The sequence below is a fragment of the Chlorocebus sabaeus genome, chromosome 22 (assembly GCF_047675955.1).
Source record: "Chlorocebus sabaeus isolate Y175 chromosome 22, mChlSab1.0.hap1, whole genome shotgun sequence".
Lineage (NCBI taxonomy): Eukaryota > Metazoa > Chordata > Mammalia > Primates > Cercopithecidae > Chlorocebus > Chlorocebus sabaeus.
The window spans coordinates 94587969-94608135 of NC_132925.1; the positions used below are offsets into that span (position 1 = coordinate 94587969).

General features: G+C 49.7%; 1 protein-coding gene across 1 annotated transcript; it reads left to right on the forward strand.

The window, feature by feature from the left end:
- The first annotated feature begins 387 nt into the window (after positions 1 to 387).
- Positions 388 to 2249, forward strand: TMEM158 (transmembrane protein 158). The gene has a single exon (XM_007983922.2). The coding sequence runs from the start codon at positions 689 to 691 to the stop codon at positions 1583 to 1585; it is 897 nt and encodes a 298-aa protein (XP_007982113.2). The 5' UTR covers positions 388 to 688; the 3' UTR covers positions 1586 to 2249.
- Positions 2250 to 20167: the final 17918 nt, after the last annotated feature.

Consider the following 20167-nt stretch of genomic DNA (forward strand, 5'->3'; position numbering starts at 1 on the left):
GGCTCATGAGTTGACCTAGCTAGGTAGGCCCTTTCCCCTCTGTAACTCGACCTCAGTTTCCCCTTCTGTAAAACAAAGGAGGTTCGGTAGCGCTAAGGCGAGACAGCCAAGCTCCCCTCAGGCCTGACAAAAGGATGGTCTCCGGTCCCTCGAGCCTCCCTCTGAGAACGCTATCCACCCGAAGCGCGGGGGCGCCGGGGCGCGTCTGCAGGCTTCCCTGCCCGCCCGCACGCACCCCGGGCGATCAGTTCTCCGCCGCGCCCCCGCACCCAGCCCCGCCCCGGCGATTCCTCTCGCAGCCCCGGCGCGTGGAACCCCGCCCTCCCCCGAGTCCCAGAGCCCGGCCAGCGGAGGGCGGGGCGGGGCGGGGCGCGCGGGAGGCGGAGCCGAGCCGGGGAATCCTGCTCTGGGCAAGCACCCGGTCCCGCATAACAGCCCGGCCGTCCAAAGGCCCCGGCGCCGGGGGCGGCGGGGAACCCCAGACGCAACCCGGTATAGAGGGATCCCCGCGCCGAGCCAGCCGCCGCCACCGCCTCCGCGCCGCCCCCGCGGGCTTGGCAGGCGCCCGGCGTGCCCGCACTGCGCCCGGCCGCCGGCTCCCGCGGTCCCACCGTGAGCTCGCCGGCCCGTCGCCCGCTCGCCATGCAGCCGCCGCCGGCCTCGCGCGCGTAGGCGCCCGCCGCAGGCCATGCTGCCCCTGCTCGCCGCGCTGCTGGCCGCCGCCTGCCCGCTGCCGCCCGCCCGCGGCGGGGCCGCGGACGCGCCCGGCCTCCTCGGGATGCCCTCCAATGCTTCAGTCAACGCGTCCTCCGCGGAGGAGCCCATCACCCCGCGGCTGCTGGCCTCGGCAGCCCCCGGGCCCCCCGAGCGCCCGGGCCCGGAGGACGCGGCGGCGGCGGCGCCGTGCAACATCAGCGTGCAGCGGCAGATGCTGAGCTCGCTGCTAGTGCGCTGGGGCCGCCCGCGGGGCTTCCAGTGCGACCTGCTGCTCTTCTCCACCAACGCGCACGGCCGCGCTTTCTTCGCCGCCGCCTTCCACCGCGTCGGGCCGCCGCTGCTCATCGAGCACCTGGGGCTGGCGGCTGGCGGCGCGCAGCAGGACCTGCGCCTCTGCGTGGGCTGCGGCTGGGTGCGCGGTCGCCGCCCCGGCCGCCTCCGGCCCGCCGCCGCCCCCAGCGCCGCCACCACCGCCGGGGCGCCCACCGCGCTGCCAGCCTACCCCGCGGCCGAGCCGCCCGGGCCGCTGTGGCTGCAGGGAGAGCCGCTGCATTTCTGCTGCCTAGACTTCAGCCTGGAGGAGCTGCAGGGCGAGCCGGGCTGGCGGCTGAACCGTAAGCCCATTGAGTCCACGCTGGTAGCCTGCTTCATGACCCTGGTCATCGTGGTGTGGAGCGTGGCCGCCCTCATCTGGCCGGTGCCCATCATCGCCGGCTTCCTGCCCAACGGTATGGAGCAGCGTCGGACCACCGCCAGCGCCACCGCAGCCACCCCCGCCGCAGTGCCCGCAGGGACCACCGCGGCCGCCGCCGCCGCCGCCGCTGCCGCCGCCGCCGCGGCCGTCACCTCCGGGGTGGCGACCAAGTGACCCGCTCCGCTCCTCCCTGTGTCCGTCCTGTGTCCGCGCGCGCGGGTGCCTTTCCCGCCGGAGACTCGGCCGGTGTGCTTCGTGCTGTAGTTATCGTTAGTTCCTCTTCCCGAGATGGGGCCGCCGAGAGGCCCCAGCGCCTTTGAAAAGCAAGGTTTGTGCTGCGCTTCCAGTTCCGAAAAGCAGATGTTTAAGCCCTTGGACTGAGGGTGGGATCGCAGCTCCGAAGACGGAGAGGAGGGAAATGGGGCCCTTTCCCCTCTATTGCATCCCCCTGCCCAACTCCCTCCCCGCACCCACGTGCCCTATATTCATGGCAGAAAATGACCAAATCCTGTGTATTTGTTTTATATATTTAATAACTGTTTTAAATGAAAGTTTTAGTAAAAAAAAAAATACAAAACAAAAACATTAAATTGCTATTGCTGTAGTAAGAGAAGCTCTTTGTATCTGAACATAGTTGTATTTGAAATTTGTTGTTTTTTAATTTATTTAAAATTGGGGGGAGGGCATGGGAAGGATGTAACGCCAATATATTGTTACCGCTGAAAATGAACTTTATGAACCTTTTCCAAGTTGATCTATCCAGTGACGTGGCCTGGTCGGCGTTTCTTCTTGTACTTATGTGGTTTTTTGGCTTTTAATACAGACATTTTCCTCCAGAGATGTGTATGTAGCTTTTTCTTTATTTGATTTGGGAAAGGGAATCTAAGAATTGCAAGACATTACCCTAAAACCTGAGCGAGGGAATCTCGGAAAAGTTAGAGAAGGGCTACTACTTCTGTCTCCTTTACCCGTCTGTGAGAGATAGATGGAAACCGCATTATTTGCCCTGATGGCGATTGTCTTGCATCTCACCACACTGGCCCCCAGTTCCCATCCACCCCCCACCTGTCACGGTGGCAAACCGTTTTATATGATTCAACTTTTTGCTCACTGTTCCAAGCTCTGCAAAACACCCAGGCAAGCATCGAAATGGTAAAATCAATAGTTCCTCTGAGCTGGATGGCTTTCACGAAAATGACTCACTTTAAAAGGCATGTAGATTTCTTTTCAAATGCATGAACTTTAGCAGATGAGCACATTCCAAAAGCTGGTTTTAAAACCTGAGATACTGTTTTGGCGTTTGGATTTTTCAAAAAGATAAACTCTTGGGGGATAAAGTTAATGATCACATGATTTTCTTCACTTTTGGTTTCCATGTTACAGTATGTGCTATGTAGTAGTTTCAAATTCTTCCAGGTTTTCAGAAGAGTAAGTAAAAAGTCCTTAAAGGGACTTAATATTAAAAATTATTTTAAAAGCATTTTTAAGAGACTTTGAAAGCTGCTTTCCCTTGCTTCATCTCCTCTTCATTTGGCAAGCATATTTGAGATTGGTCTAGAGCTATAGTTCTCAAAGCTTGGTCCCTGGACCAGCAAGATCAGCATCACCTGGGAACTTGGAGACACAAAACTTGGGCTCCACCCAGGACCTATAGAATCGGAAACTCTATAGGGATAAGGCCTAGCAATCTGTGTTCTCACATGCCCTCCAAGGCATTCTGATGCATTTCCAGTTTGAGAACTGCTGTGTTCTAGTGGAATGAAACCCTCAAATGTAGGTTGCCTCCTTTTATCTTGAGATGTCTATTATATCAAATAAATGGGATGCTTATTTTCCCAGCAATACGGCTGAAGGAGAGGCTGGGTCATTGCCCTGCAGCTTCAGCTGCCCCTCTGGCTCTTTGAGGTCCTGAGATATCTGTAGCAGGTACCAGCCCCCAAGAGGGGAAAGGGTGGAGTATTGATCTTTGTAGGTTATAAGCATCATGATTTTTTAACCCTGTGGTAACTAGCAGGAGAAAAGTCAATAATTTTGCTAAGCTTGATCAATTTTAATAGAATCATAGCATTTATAACTCTGGAGGCACATTATGTGTTCTTTGTACCACATACACGTAATCACTCTCCCTGCTTTTTTCCAAGATGGATGCTATGGTTCAGAGAGGTTGAGCATCTTGTCTACAATCACACAGCCTCACGAGACAAAGCTGAGACTAAATCCAGGATTTCTGCCTCCCTGAATGGTATTGTTCATCACTGGAAACTTCTTTTTCTAGGAGAATTAGGAGCTCACTGCTCAAGGTCCACCCTTTTGTTGACCTACCCTAGTCACTGTCAGATTTTGTGTAGCTACAAACCCCGAAGAACCTGACAGCATTAATTTTAAATGAGACATTCAGGCACTTAATGGAACTTTCTATATATGGGCCCTAATGGCTACCTTTTAGGGATGATTAAAATATCAACATCTATTGACTTTCAGAATTGCCAGTGGAACCTGCATATGTGCTCTGGGTTCTGTGTGTGTGTGTGTGTGTGTGTGTGTGTGTGTGTGTGTGTGTGTGTGATTGATGGACTGGTTAGTCCCAGAAAGTGAGGACAGAGCTTGCTTTGATCTTGTTCAGCTGGAGTCACTCACTGGGTAAAGGAAGTCAGGTCTTGACAAGCTCAGCTGTGAGGTCTGAATTTTCTAGTCAGTTTGATTTGCATAATCTCAGTAGTGAAATGCTTCCAAGTATGTAATTTACTAAGGATTACTCAGGAGTTCTTCTATGACAGGAAAAGAAGTGTGCCATTTTAGCCTGTGAACGTGTGCACATGGCACCCCCAGATTCCAGCCCATTCATAAAGCTTCATGGGGATAGCTTGAGTTGCCAATGATACAGCGGAGTCCCCAGGATAAATCATCGTTCTGTTATTTTTGCTTCTCCTGAGAGAAACTTTACTCCTCGGGAAGATGGATAGCCCTTGTTTAATATCCAGCTGCTGCTGAAGGCTGCCTTCTTGAGTTTTCTGCTTTCATCAAGAGAGCTGCCCCAGCCCCAGATCTGAACACCTTAATCTTCTTTGGGGCTTGCCTCAGCGGAAGAGACCACCCTGCCCAAAGCCGCACCTCCTGCCTGGGGCACCACATCCGACGACTGATCAACACAGGGGCAGAAAGACCCAGCCCTCTGGCCACAACTTGGGACAGCTCTGAAGGGTCCTCCACTACCCTCCAGTGCCCCCCGCCTTCCATTCAGGACTGAGTCCCCTCAGGGCTGGCTGAGGTGTCCATGGAAACTTCATGGAGTTGAACTACTCCCTCTGTCCATGTCTGCCTCCTCCCATTCCTTCCCTTCCACAGGCCTAATCCACACTCCCTAATAAGCCTCTTGCACAGTGATCTCTATCTCACAGCCTCCCTCTTGAGGAACCCCACCTGTGACAGGCAATGTACCCAACAACCTGCAGAGTTGTTCTAGCCATGTGGTCATTAGGCACATATGAGGAGCACATCACATAAATGCTTCTCATTTGCATTTCTTTTACACAGATCACACATTTATACTTTTTCTCTTCCATCTGGATAGTTCTCTAATAACCAGAATTTATGATGATATGGGAAATTTCCCCTAATGTCACTTCTTGTTTAATGATCACTTTTTGTTGATATACACATCAAAGGAGGATGCCTTGTTTCTTTCCCCCTCACATCACCTTATCATTCAGGATACACCAGGTTATGCTCCAGTAACAAGCAATCCCAGCTTCTGGTGGCTTGTGCATGAAAGGTTTGTCCCAGGCCAGGCACGGTGGCTCACCCCTGTAATCCCAGCACTTTGGGAGGCCAAGGCGGGTGGATCACCTGAGGTCAGGAGACCAGCCTGGCCAACAGAGTGAAACTCCGTTTCTACTAAAAATACAAAAATTAGCCAGGCATGTTGGCATGCACCTATAGTCCCAGCTACCTGGAAGACTGAGACAGGAGAACCACTTGAACCAGGGAGCGCGGTTGCAGTGAGCCGAGATCATACCACTGCATTCCAGTCTGGGCGACAGAGCAAGACTCTGTCTTAAGAAACAAAACAGCACACACACACACACACACACACACACACACACACACACACGGTTTTTTCCTTGCTCACGCTGCGTGTCCAAAGGTGGTAGGAGTTCTGCCCTTTGGAATCACTCAGGGACCCAGATTATGGGGACTCTGACTCAACAAGGGGGCCACCATCATCTAGGTAGGAGGAAGCAAATTCTGGAGGGTCTCACACTGGCAATTCAATGCTCCAGGCAGGAAGTCATATCCTTTCTGTTCATTGATGAGAACTGTCATGTGGCCCTACCCATCATGAGGGAGCCAAGGAGTTCAGATTTCCCAGTGGCCAAAGGGAGAGGAAAAACTGGCATCAGTGAGCAACACTAATGAAAACCACGACTTCCAGCACTGCCATACCTGTGTGATCTGTGGTCACCCAGAAGAATTACAGGACTTGGTTTGGTGAGTAGATAGAGGATCATTCTAGAAGTGCTGGCTCTAGACTCTCCTCCTCTGACACCCACACCATCTGGCCATGCTGGAAGCTACCTGCCACTCCTGGGGCATTTTACAGACAATGGTGGTATCAGCTTGGTAGCTTTCCAAAAACAGGGCAGGGGATATCCCTAAAGAACTTAATCTGGAAGGTTTGCACCCTGGATCCCCATAGTCTAGGAATCTTGAGGGATAGGAGAATAGTTAGAAATAAAATGGGGAGAAAGGAGAGTGTGTCAGAACAAGCATCTCAACTCTCCTGGCCTAGCCCCGCCTCCAAACTCATTAGCATCAGGGGCATGAAGAGGTGGGTCTTCACTCTCCTATTCTCTCCTTTCACTGGGGGCCAATATCCTCCATTTCCCAGCTAGATTAAGAGGTTTCGAGCTAAAAGGATTGGGAGAGTTAACAGTGATATAAAATGACATTCAGTTCACAGCTAAGCCTTTTCCTCAGGCCAGAGAAGCCACTAGGAAAAGGAGGGGATGACAGAGGTTAACTCCCCAAATTCACCCAGGTCATCGGGGCTGGTGGCCCTTGTGTGCACCTTGTCATGGGTGCTCAGCAGGGCCTATTCCTGACTTCCCTCTGGTCTCTTGCTTGTAGATCTGTTCAGCCCCCACCCCTGCAACCCTCCACCCCAGGGCAGCCTGGCTCTTTTAGACAGTGCCTTCACCCTTCCTGGCTCTGCTGTGCCTCTTCTGGGACACCTCTCCCAGTGCAATACGGGGCTCATTCTGGGCTGGGAGTGTCGAACCCCTTCACCATGTGTGGTACTGCTGGGGAAAAAACCTTAAACTGGAACACGGGCTTCTTACTGCGTTCACTGTGGGCGGGCACTTACCAGACATCACCTTCCCTTCTTGGCTCTTCCTTGCTGGGTCTTTGGTTTTAGGGCAAAACTGCTTTGTGCAGCCTCTACACATGAGGAGACACCTAAGGTCCCCCGGATTCTCCTCTCCAAGGCTCCATTCTGCGGAACTTCTTGTTCTTGGTCTTTTCTCTGGTTCTTACCCCAAGTGCAAGTTTCCTACTTGCCTCCAGCTCTCAGACATTTTCAAGAAGCCCACCCCTCTGGTCCTACCATCTCCCATCAGCTCTAAGTAACTTAAACTTTTTTTTTTTTTTTTTTTTTTTTGAGACAGCATCTCACTCTGTTGCCCAGGCTGGAGTGCAGTGGCGCCATCTTGGCTCACAGCAACCTCTGCCTCCCGGGTTCAAACGATTCTCCTGCCTCAGCCTCCCGATTAGCTGGAACTACAGGCACACGCCACCACACCTGGCTAATTTTGCACTTTTAGTAGAGACAGGTTTCCCCATGTTGGGCAGGCTGGTCTCAAACTCTGACCTCAAGGGATCCGCCCACCTCGGCCTCCCAAAGTGCTGGGATTACAGGCATGAGTCACCGTGTCTGGTAAGTAACTTAAAGTAACAATTTTTTTCTCCATTCCCCACATAGCAACACTCCATTCCCCTCGGTCAGCTCCTGCTGTTTTCTCTACAGCCAAGGTCTCTGTAGACAGCAGGTGCCCATGCTTTCGCCACAACCTTCTGTTTCTGGTCTTTCTAAGAGGCTGTCTTCTTCTCTGCCCCTCGCTTCCAGCTATCAAGATCACATAACCCTCAGCCCAATCGGTCCAGCCAGTTCACTGTCCCCTCCCAGCCTCGGCATCCTCCAAGCCTGTGCTGACACTGGATGCTTTCTGCCACACCCTGGGATGGGACAAGGCCCAAGGTTATTTTGAGGAGGGTGGGGATTTCCTGTGGTCTTCTGAGGACAGGTGGTGTGGCTGCTCACTCAGGACAATTAAAGGCCTCTCTCCTCGTCTCACCCTCAGGATTTTCCTGGCGTTCTTATTGCCTGCGCATTCCCAGGACTGTCTCTCAAAGCACTAGAGTGAGCTTCTGTGCTGCCAAAGATGCATTCTTTTGTGTGCTTTCACAGGATCAGTGATAAAAATCCAAATGATTGGCATCTTGATAACACGCCAAGGCCTCATTTTGACTATGGAGACAACACGCCTCCCAGCAAGCTTTTTTGGCACTCTAGAAAATAACCTACCTTCTGGGTGCCCCATCAGGACTCCTTTTGTCTGTGATTAGAGTCCTTGCCAGGCTACTGGCAGTCCTATCAGACTTCCTGAGGGTCAGTGGGCATGCGACAGAAAGCTGCTGGCCCTATCTCTCCAACCCCGCAAACACCCCAACCCCAATCTAGAGGTCAAGTGGCTGCAGGTTCGAGAAACTTGTTTAGAACCCAACAGAGCCCCCAGAGCCCCCTTGTGATGGCTGCACTCCAGGCCCCTCTGAGCCACCACTGTTACCAATGCATTTTTCTATCCCAGGGGTAACATTTGTGATTTCCAGCCTACTGGTAGGGCTGCCTTCTATGGTAGCCACTCTGGACTTAAATCATTATCCACATTGTGTAAGGATCTAGAACCGTGGTCTTGCTATTGTAGTACCTTGGAATCTTATTTCAGAATATTTATGATTATCAGGAATTCCCTGGCTCAAGTCAATTCCATGTATTATTTGTTCTTGCAAGATAGATGCTGATTTTCTTACCATAGAATTTAACATTAAGCCCTATCTTCCCTCCTGTGTTTCTAGATAACTCTGCAGCTACTGAGGGAGACCTACACTAGAAAATAGTGGTAGTAATAATTGTAGTTACTATATAGTAATCATAATAAATATGATTACTAGTAACTGTTCCTTTGGACTGGTGAGGGAAAAAGCAGAAGAAATAGAAGGAAAGGCAATAACTAAGAGGAGAGAAGGAAAAGAGAATTGAAACATCAGTTCTAAGAACAGAAAGATGATACCCTTCCTCATACACACAAAATAAGAGCCCCAAATGCTTCCACCGAAAGTCACAGGGGAGAATGGAGTGGATGCCCTGGAGCTGGAGGCTGAGGTGGGGGGAGAACAGAGAGCAAAACATAAACATGGAGGACCCTCATCGGAAGGTTCCAGGCAGGAGGGGCACATGGGCAGGAGCCTGCCTGGTGGCTGGGAGCAGGTTCTGCTGGCTTCTGTCCTACAGAGCTATCCCAAGGGGACTAGCTCCATCCTCTCTCCTTGGATCACTGAGTTCCAGTGTCTCACTCAACCTGACAGGCACATCCCACCATGCCAGCATAAGGCCATCACCATGTCCCTGAGAGGGGACCTGTGTTGATTACTACTGTGCAGGTCCGTCAGAGACTGAGAACGGATATTTCACTGTATAGCATTGCCTGAAGTCATAGAATACCTTGCTAAGTAAAAAAGAAAGAAAAGACCACACATCTTCCTACTACCCAAAACTAAGCTCTGCAAACATTTTGGTGCATGTAGTTGCAGTCTTGTTTTACACATGTGTGTGCGTGACCATAAGTAATTATTCATACTAAAAAATGGAAATGGCCAGGCATGGTGGCTCACACCTGTAATCCCAGCACTTTGGGAAGCCAAGGCGGGCAGATCGCCTGAGGTTAGGAGTTTGAGACCACCTTGGCCAACATGGCGAAACCCCATCTCTACTAAAAATGCAAAAATTAGCTGGGTGTGGTGGCAGGCACCTGTAATCCCAGCTACTTGGGAGGCTGAGGCAGGAGAATTGCTTGAACCCAGGAGGCGGAGGTTGCAGTGAGCTGAGATCATGCCACTGTACTCCAGCCTGGACAACAAGAGCCGAACTCCATCTCAAAAAAGAAAAAGAAAAAGAACTGTATTGTGCATAACTGCTTTTAAAACTTGTATTTCTTTACTAGACCAGTGTTACATCATAGAAAAATTAGAAAATACCATTCATAAAACAAATGAATAAATATCTCCAATAACCCCCAGTACCCACAAGTGAGCATGGCTGATATTTATTGATGGATATTCAAATGTATGTATTATGCATATTTTAACCCCAAACTGGGTACCTGCTTCTTAGCGCCCTGCGTTCCTGCACTCAGCAGCTCTTTGACAGTTCCCTCCCTCTGCAGAAGGTCATAGAGGGCTTCTTACGGCAGGTGTGTGAAGGCTGTGTTCTCGATGTGTGGGTCAGACATTAGCTGCACAGGATATTGAAATCTATCAAGGCCAAAGACGTAATGGAGATGGGGGAGGGAGGATTGGATCTGCTATGTTTCCCTTCCAAGTTTATCATCTCCAGACACATATGAAAGGCAGACCAAACTTTCCACCCCTCCTGGCAGAAACATCTCTGGTTTTGTGTCTGAGGTTTCAGGTGAGGTTGATAATGCATGGAACACAACTTTAGAGGATGAACAACTCGATTCGTCTCAAGTCATAACTGTGAACAGCTTCGTATTTCCTGGGTTTATTTGATGTCTTTGGTCAGAAAATGAATTCTGAGATCCAATAAGCAGGAAGGATATTGCTTCCGTGTCATGCTGCCCCAAGAGCTGTCCCAACATATGGCCGAGTTAAAGCTGCAGCCAGAACCCCTCTGAAGTCAGAACATCCAGAGGTTCACCAGAGAGGAAAAGATCTCACCAGAGGTTGGGGAATCACTAAGGACAGGAACCACCAAAGGGTCAAAATGTATTCGGCAGCACTCATAGTCCGTGGAAAGTGTTAAGGTCTTCCAGAATGGATCGTGACTTAGACTGGGTTTCCGAGAAGCAGAGCCTGAGGTGGAGAGTCTCATCCAAGCAATGAATTGGGGGATGCTTTCAGGAGAATCGGAGTGAGGGAAGCAGGATGGGGCACGGGAAGGAGCAAAGCAAGCACATGGTCTCAGCTGACGTGGGTTTTAGCCTGACCCCAGGGGAACCTCTGAAGCAGGCTGTGCACCACAGTTGCTGCGCCTTGAGACAAAGAGCTGGTCTTTTGTATTTCCACTCTAACCAATCACTGGCCAAATTCTGGGTAGAGGGGTCAGCATAGCCTCCCTGGCAGCTTCCATTTAGCTGGGCCCAACTCTCTAGAAGGGGAGGCAGCTGGGAGAAGTCTGCAGCCTACACTCAGAGGAAAAGGAATGTGGAATGAGTGCCTGCAGCATTCACTGCAGACCTCACAGTGTTCTTCAGTCCCATTTTCATCAATGGTGGAGTCGGGGGGTGCCCAGAGGACATGAAGTTTAAATGTGCCTGTCGAAGTTTCAGCTCCCTCTCCAGCCAACAATGCTGACCTCCAGGCCTTGCCAGTCTCGGAGAGATCTAGCTGGGTGATCTTGTCTCTGGTGTCCTGCACTGGGGCCCACGGAGGTGCAGTTGGCTCTGTCATGCTGGCCCTCCCTTATGAGGTTAGAAGTCCCTGCCATCTGCCATTGCGTGCAAAGTCTTAGCTCCCAGTATGTGCGTTATAAGGGAAGTCCCTCAGTATTAGGGAATTTGCTGAGGCCACCAGCAGACTGGTAATAGCATGGGACAGGACCCCAGGACACCTGCTTGCAGTACGTGCCCTGCCATGAATGAGCCATTTGGCTGTGGCTCGAGCTTCTGCCTCCTCTACTATAGAACAAGGGGGTTGGGGCAGGTGAGTCCCCAGTCCCTCAAAGGCCTGCAGTTTTGTGTTCAGACTTTCCCTCCCCACCTTCCAGGCCCAGTCAGACCACATCCACCACAAAGACACTTCCCTCGAGGACTTTTCCAGCAGGTGGACTGAAACAGAAGCCAAGGCCTCTCATTTTTCTGAGTGATTTGAAGGGGAAACACGTACAAGTAAGAAAAGAAGATGCTTAAGATATCAGAATGTATTTTGCCCTGGATTGTCTAAATTGGCTGTTTGCGTGGCTCTGATAATCTATAAAATTATTATGATGTTTGCATTTTTCTATTCAAATGATCAGGGCCATGGAGTAAAGATTTTGTTTCAAGTCAATGAGGTAAACAAGAAAGAAAAAAATGTTTCACATTTTAAAAATGACTTATTTGTCAGTTAGCAATGACTATCATGCTCTAAAGTAAGGAAGAGAAGAAATTAGCATAGGTTGTAGATGCCAGGAACTTGATCTTCCAAATCCTCACAGCAATCTCACAAAGGCTGTGCCTCTAAAGTGCACAGTGGGGCAACTAGGATGTCCTCCCTGGGTGTGGGGAGAATCCTGGAATTTTACCATCTTGGTGTCTCAGAGATGTGTCCACAAATAGGCCCTCAAGAACTCTGTTGAATTGCATTATGAGCAAAAATTGTGTGTTCCTGTGGTTTCCTTGTAGGTCTCTTCCAGCCCAGGCTCAGAAAATACTGGGGAGATTTCCTGTGTGGCCTGACTAAATGAGGTTTTAAGAGCCCCCAACACCTCTGTGGGAACTGCCATTCCTGTCTCCAAGTGACACCCCCTCCAGATAGGCATCTGCAAGGAAACAGCAGCCGCTCTGGTCACTTTGTGAACCCTCACCTCAGTTTAGAGCGCCTGAGGACAGATCCAGGTGTGCGTCCCCACCTGGCTGACAGAGAGCCAGCCCAGAGAAACAGGAGATCCAGGCAGCTGTCAGCGATGCCAGAGAAGCCCTCGCTCCACTGCCTTTCACCCAGGATGTCACAGACCCACCTCCTGCCCTACACACATGCACCCCACCAGCACCAACATGCAGGCAGACACAGCCACTCCCAGATGCACCTCCCCTGGTGCCGAGAAGAGTTTTCAGGTACAAGGAGGGAAAGGAACAGGGGTTTGGGCATCGCAGACCTGAGTTTGTTTGCATCTTAGCTCTGCCATTTTACCTTGCTGGGCATTCTCTTCCTCATCTGTAAAACAGAGAAAATAATACCTACCCAGCTGCCGAGAGTTGGGGAGAGTAATTATGAAGAACCCCTAGGGTGCTCGTTGGCACATAGGAAGTGCTTCATGAGTGAGGTTTACTAATACTGATTGTTGAAAATCTTCAGGGCTGTTGTTCTTGATCTTTTACAAGCATCCCCTCTCCCACTACCTAGTCTGGTTCACTCTGGGGCCCTGAGGATGTGAAGGGGAAGGTTTCTCAGGGCCTTCTGCCTCCCCTCTGACCATCCCGCTGAAATGGAGAGTCCTGGCACCACGTAGGGCTGGGGCCACAGGCTCTGCCACTGCGCTGGGGCAAGGACCCTCCAAGGTTTCTGATCCTTCAGTGTGGGGAGGGGACTCTCCAGGTTCGCATCCCCTCAAAGAGTATCTCTCTTGTGCTGAAGCAGCAGACAGATGTGGGGTCCTCCAGGAAGGCCTCGGCACTCCAGGAATGGCCCAGCCCCACTCATACAGCTCCCCAAGTCCCTTCTCAATGTAGAGCCATGACTGGCCTGATTCCAGGCTCAAATAAGCCCATGTTCATTACAAGTCACCTCCACCTCATTCCAGAACCCCCACGTCACACTTAATTTGCCAGAGGAGATGGTCAAAGCCCTGAAGTTTCAGCTCAGCCTAACAATTCCTTTTAGAGGGACGTCAAAGGCCCAACATCGTTAGACATTTTAGCTCATGGAATGATTCCAGCAGAACGGAGTAAGAAGTGGGACCAGCCAGGTGGGGCGGAGGTGGTGCCCAGTGAGGCCAGACTAGTCTATTTCAAATACTAGCCCTGACACTGGCCAGCTGCTTTCTAGGCCTCAGTTTCCTTTTCTGTAAAATGGGAATAATAACAATACCTCTCCCATAGGTATTATTGTCATGAATTTAAAGGAAAATATACCTAAGAGTTTACTTTCTCTCCACACCCCTTTAGAAACACATGTCCCAACTGGAGCCCTGGCTCCCCCAGGACTATCTTGTAGCTTAGTTGGTTCTGTTTCGGGTGATGAAAGGTAATTTCACAACATTGTGAATGTAATTAATGCCACCAAATCATATCCTTTAAAAGGGTTAAATATTAATTTAATAGCCAGGCATGGTGGGATTACATGCCTGTAATCCCAGCTACTCGGGAGGCTGAGGCAGGAGAATCGCTTGAAACCGGAAGGCAGACGTTGCGGTGAGCCGAGATCACGCCATTGCACTTCAGCCTGGGCAACAAGAGCGAAACTCCATCTCAATTAATTAATTAATTAAAACATAAAAGAATTGCATGTTATGTATGTCATACCACAATTTTAGAAAACATTTTTAAAACAATAAGAATAAGGGAAAGGCTTACCTGACTCCAACTGAGAACTGAACATGGGTCATAAAAGATGGGATTTGTCCCCTTCCCAGTGGAATGACCCAGAAACAGCCTGCGCCCCCTGATGCAGGGGCTCCCTGTGGTGGCTCCGCCTACGCCACCCCACTCCTGGGTTTTACTCCTGCTTGAGTTACGGAATGGCCTAGCGCAGTATAAAGGAGAGTGTTGAGGTTTCTCTCTCTTTTGTCACCAGCGCAGACAGATGTGGCAATGGTGTTCAGCAAAGAGAGCTGAGAGCAGACTCGATGTCCGGCCATGAGGCAGGCGATGGAACCCCAGGTTTCTGCTCCCAGTGGACCCAAAGCAGCCCCACTGGGGCAGCAAACTCCCAAATTCCATGCAGGCATGACTGCAGGGAACAAGGGAGAGAGTGGCCCTGACACCTTCTATTTCTGCCAGTTCCCTGTTCTTTTCTCTCAGGTCTGAGTCGTGCAGGAAAAGAGTGATAAAACCATTCCCTCACTCTCTCCTGCCACTGAGAATTATTCCTTTTGTTCCAAAGAGTCTCGTGGGCTGGAGGCAGCCACAGGGCTTGGATGGAGTTCATTATTGGGCACAGACCCAGGGCAGAACATAAAAGATTCAGCCTTGACATTTTACAGATGGAAACAAATTTCTGCGCTGTCATGGTGGGGCTCAGAGAGAGCACAGTTTAACACAGGCACAGAATCAAAACTCTTTACAATCCTGGACTGGCGGGAGCACCAGTACCGCCTGCAGGAGACCAACACTGGCACGATCAACCCCATGACCTTCAACAAGGCTCTCATGCTCCCTGAGCCTCAGTTTCCCTATCTATAAATGAGGGGACACTAAACACCTGCTCTAGGGCTGTTGGTACCTAGTGCTCCCATGGCACACAGCCTATCTGAACCTACATCTAGGTTATCAGCTGTGTCACACTTTGCCGGGGACCACTGATGTGTACTGTTATAAATAGCTATTGTTTATTGAAATGTTACTATGTTCTGAGAATTTTTAATCATGCATATAGAAGACTTTGGTGGTGCCCCAGCCATCCCCCCTCCCCACTAACCATTTCCATACATGTTGGCCCAACTTCAGAATGCCATCATTTCCAAATCTGTCTGAGGACCCTTTCTGGTTGCTGGTGCCCACCGTGCCCACATGCCAAATAAGTGAGAGAGCTAAGGCACTAAGGCACCCCAGGAGTGGTTCTCCCACAGTGACTGATGGGAATCTGTGGATAAATATCCCAGCTCCCTCCTCCCGTCAGGCAAGGTCCTACTGAGAGGGATGGCATGCAGGTGCCCTTGGTGGCAAAACACTTGCTGGATAAGTCACTCTTGCCATCTTTTTCCCCACTCCTGGCTCACATCCCTCTTCCCAAGTGGTTTTTCCTGGAGTCACTTCTCAAATAAACTACTTACGTCTGAATCTCTCAGGATCTATTTATTGGGAATCCAAAACATAATCTCATTTATTTTTAACAATGAACCCAAAGAGCTAGGTACTTTGATTTTCCTTTTACAGATAAGAAACAGGCTTAGAGACATTTAGTGTCTGAGGTTGCACGAGCCCTAAGCGCAGAGTTTAAATTCTTACATCTGGTCACAGGGCCCCAGCCAAACTAGCAAATGTCATGTCCAAGGCAGTGGCTTGCCAGGGAAGCCTGAGGCTGCAGAGGGTAAATCCCTTCCCCACCCACTTTACCCTCCACCTAAACACATGCACGCACACACAGGCACGTACACACACACACCACCAGAGAGATAGAGAGCCCATCCCATAGAGTGCCCGCCACCAGGTGGTGCCCTTGCTGGGAGGTGCAGGCTGGCCCTGCAGAGAATCTACCCACAGGTCAGTGTTGTCATCAGGTCTAGCTGAGCTACTTCGAAGAACCAAGCAGTCTGCCTTCTGCCTTCTGTCTTTCTGAGGGAGGCTGGAGCCCAGTAGGCAGAACCTGGATTGGGAAATTTTTAAAAGCTCCCAGGACTTCTGAGCTGTTGGAGCAGCATGCACACGTGCACTTCCCCAGCTGTTAGCAGTGGGAGGACAAGCGCGCTTTTCTCTAAACCTGCTTAGAAAGTTGAGTTTCTAGAAACTCTCTCTATGGTCACTCAGGGTAGCAAATTCCATCTTCCTGGTCCAGCTCCCGTACTGTGGAACATAAGGACCCCACCCACCCACACCCCCACAACCTCTGCCTTCTGCCCACCTTGCCTTGGTGTGAGGATTGGGCTTGGGACGGCGGGATCAGGGGCAACAAGACAGTTTCTTCGGTGGAGCTGCCCCAAGGTTCTGGCCCTGGGCTGACCTGTGTTATTCAGAAGTGCAGCAAGAAGGGACAGAACTCCTTTCTCTGGAGTGGTTCCAGCCCCTGCAGGAGACCACTAGGACCCAGCATCAGTCTCCCCAAAAAACACGGAATGACCATCCGTGATTTAAAGGGGTACCACTCCTGTTTTTCTGCTGTTAAAGTTCTGACTCCAAGTCGGGCGCAGTGGCCCATGCCTGTAATCCCAGCACTCTGGGCAGCCTGGGGGATAGAGTGAGATCCTGCCTCAAAAAAAAAAAAAGGTTCTGACTCCAGACTGATATGTCAAGATACAAGATTCTGTTTTTGTTTATTTACATACGCTGTAAAAACCAACTTTAAATTCCTAAATATATCCACAGAGCCTCTTATTTTCTTCATATTTATTTTAATGTTTAAAAATGTATCACTGGCTATCTTAGGTTGGGTTCCCAGAAGCAGACGTTGAGATGAGTTTTGTGTGCAAGTGATTTATGAAGGATGTGCTCTCAGAGAAGCTGAGCTGGGGTGCCATCTCAGGCTGAGTCCCAGGGAGAATAGCTTCAGCCTGCCCCACAGGGAACCCCAAGTATAAACAGCACCTCAGAATCGCCCTGCCTCCGACCCCTGTGCACATGCACAAGGCTTACATTCCTATATTACACCAGTCACTGGTGAAGGGCTGCCCCAGGAGTGTAAATTCTCAGGCAATGCCTCCTCCAGCAGCCCAAGACTGGATCTACAAAGAAGAATTACAGGTGCTGGCTGCTGGAAGTGGTGATGAGGCCACACACTCACGCATCAGTAAAAGCAGATCAAAAGACCAGGTATGGTGGTTCACGCCTGTAATCCCAGGACTTTGGGAGGCCGAGGTGGGTGGATTGCCTAAGGTCAGGAGTTCGAGACCAGCCTGGCCAACATGGTGAAACCCTATCTGTACTAAAAATACAAAAAAAAATTAGCCAGGCATGGTGGCACACGCCTGTAGTCTGAGCTGCTCAGGAGGCTGAGGCAGGAGGATCACTTGAGCCCAGGAAGTCAAGGCTGCAGTGAGCCAAGATTGTACAACTAAACTCCAGCCTGAGAAAAAGGTGTGAAACTCCATCTCAAAAAAAAAAAAAAAATTAAAGAATCTTGTGAACAAATAAGATGCACAGACAATCACAGTGATACACCTACACATGCACATATACATAGAAAACAGATGGGGAAAAAATAAACCAAGATGTTTACAGTGGTTATCTATGGCTGGTGAAATTACAGAATCATTTTTATTTTCTTCTTTATAGTATGTCCCCCCAAGTTTTCTACAATGAAATCATATATATTACCATCATAATTGAAAAAAGTAAGTATGTTGTTTTGAAAGTCATGAGTATCCTGTGATCAGGGTAGAATTTGCTCAGATATGCAAAACACAACTGTCAATAAGATCCCAACCAGCTCTTGAAACCCCATTTCCACTGCATGAAAGAAAATTTTTGATCTTGTTGTTATGGTATCTCAGCCTCCTCTGGTTTACAATAATCTCTTTTCAAGTAATTACATAGTGTCTGGGTCTCTCCATCAATGCAAGGATTTTCCTTTCTCCGCTTTGTTCCAAGATGGCACAAAGATGTAGGGGAAGCTTTGTTCCAAGATGGCAGTTGGATGCAGGGGAAGCTAACTTAGCTTCAGGTCTTGGCCTTGTGGCACAATCACATGCTGCCTGCAAGGTTGGGGGCGTTACCTTGCTGCCTCAGCCTCATCTGGCTTTCACTGTGACTCCTGATTCCCAGTGTCTGCATGGGAAAGCTATTTGATCGCTGGTTTGAGAAGTCCATTCTGCAGCTCTTTATTATAAAGTCACTTTGCCTTCTCTGTAGTGATGTTCTGGTGAAATCACCAGTTAGTACCTCAGCTACTTTTTGGTCCCCAACCCCTGTGGCACACAGGAACTCCTGGACTCCTTCCACAACTCATGCAAGTTCAAATGGTATTTTACTTTTTTTTTTTTTTTTTTTGACAGCTTCTCGCTCTGTCGCCCAGGCTGGAGTGCAGTGGTTCAATCTCAGCTCACTGCAACTTCTGCCTCCTGGGTTCAAGGGATTCTCCTGCTTTAGCTTCCTAACTAGCTGGGACTACAGGTGTGCTTTTTGTATTTTTAGTAGAGCCTGGGCTTCACCATATTGGCCAGGCCGGTCTCGAACTCCTGACCTCAAGCGATCCACCCGCCTTAGCCTCCCAAAGTGCTGGGATTACAAGCGTGAGCCACCAAGCCCAGGCAAACCCATATATTGTATGTCAGGTGAGTTGGGTCAGGCCCAAGTCGTTGAAGTGCCTCCCTCAGCCATTTCTGCTCTGTGACTTGGGCATCATGTTGGATGCAGTGTTAGCCTGACCCAAAGGCTCTCTTGAGAGATTTGAAGACTCCTCAGGCTATACCCAGGGAAGTGGGAGCACCAGCCCGTATGTTCTTGGAGTCTTTAAAACTATCTCAGTGTTTCTACTGTCTCTTATACCTGGAGCTTTGATCCTGATGGGTGGGGCGGGAAAAACCAGCACACTCACACACAACCTGCCCCTGGCCTGCCTTTTCTTGTCCCATTTCTTAACTTCTTCTCCAAGTTTCAAAGCAGCTGTCCTTCTCCTGTAGGGTAGAAACTTCCTGTTTGTCATATTTGCATTTTTCTTACCTCCATGATTCACTCAATGATCACTCAATTTCTCTGAGCTTTGATTTTTTTGATACGTAAAAACCCCAACCTTGGGGGTTTTAAGAAAACCCTTTCTCTCTCTGCAAAGTCTGGCATTTGAGACTATTGTCTTGCTATCAGATTTTAAGTCTACTCTGAAACTTAAAGCAGAAAAATGAAGCCTTTCATTAATGCTGTCACCACCCTCCTCTTCCTTAGAGAGATTTACCCCTGCTTCCTGGCCCAGACTTAATGGCACAAAGGCTATAAGAATGAGTGATGAGGCCGGGCACAGTGGCTCACACCTGTAATCCCAGCACTTTGGGAGGCCAAGGCAGTGGGTCACCTGAAATCAGGAATTTGAGACCAGCCTGGCCAACATAGTGAAACCCCATCTCTATTAAATACAAAAAATTAGCCGGGCGTGGTGGCACATGCCTGTAATCCCAGCTACTTGGGAGGATGAGGCAGAAGAATTGCTTGAACCCAGGAGGAAGAGGTTGCAGTGAGCCAAAATTGCACCACTGCGCTCCAGCCTGGGCAACAAGAGCAAAAATTCCATCTCAAAACAAACAAACAAACAAACAAACAAAAGAATGAGTGATGAGCTGGACATGGCAGTTCATGCCTGTAATCCCAGCACTTTGAGAGGCCAAGGCAGGTGGCTCACTTGAGGTCAGGAGTTCAAGACCAGCCTGACCAACATGGTGAAACCCCGTCTCCACTAAAAATACAAAAAGTAGCCAGGTATGGCGGTGGTGCATGCCTGTAGTTCCAGCTACTAGGGAGGCTGAGGCAGGAAAACCTCTTGAACCCGGGAGGCGGAGGTTGCAGTGAGCGAGAGTACCACTACACTCCAGCCTGTGTGACAGAGAAAGACTCTGCTAAGAAAATAATAATAATAATATATATGTGTATATATATACACACACACACATATATATACACACACACATATATATACACACACACATATATATACACACACACATATATATACACACACACATATATATACACACACACATATATATACACACACACATATATATACACACACACATATATATGAGAAACCAGATTTCTCAGCCTCTTTCTTTGGCTTCTCAGTTTCCTCAAACTTTGTGGCAGGTTTGCATAGACCTGCCCACTGTGAAACAGCTGGACTGCCTCCTGCTGTCTGTAACCATTTCCACACATTTCCACAGCCTTCATCATTAAAGTGACT

Coding starts and splice junctions, on each gene's coding strand:
- TMEM158 (XM_007983922.2), top strand. CDS start 689: ATGCTGCCCCTGCTCGCCGCGCTGCTGGCCGCCGCCTGCCCGCTGCCG.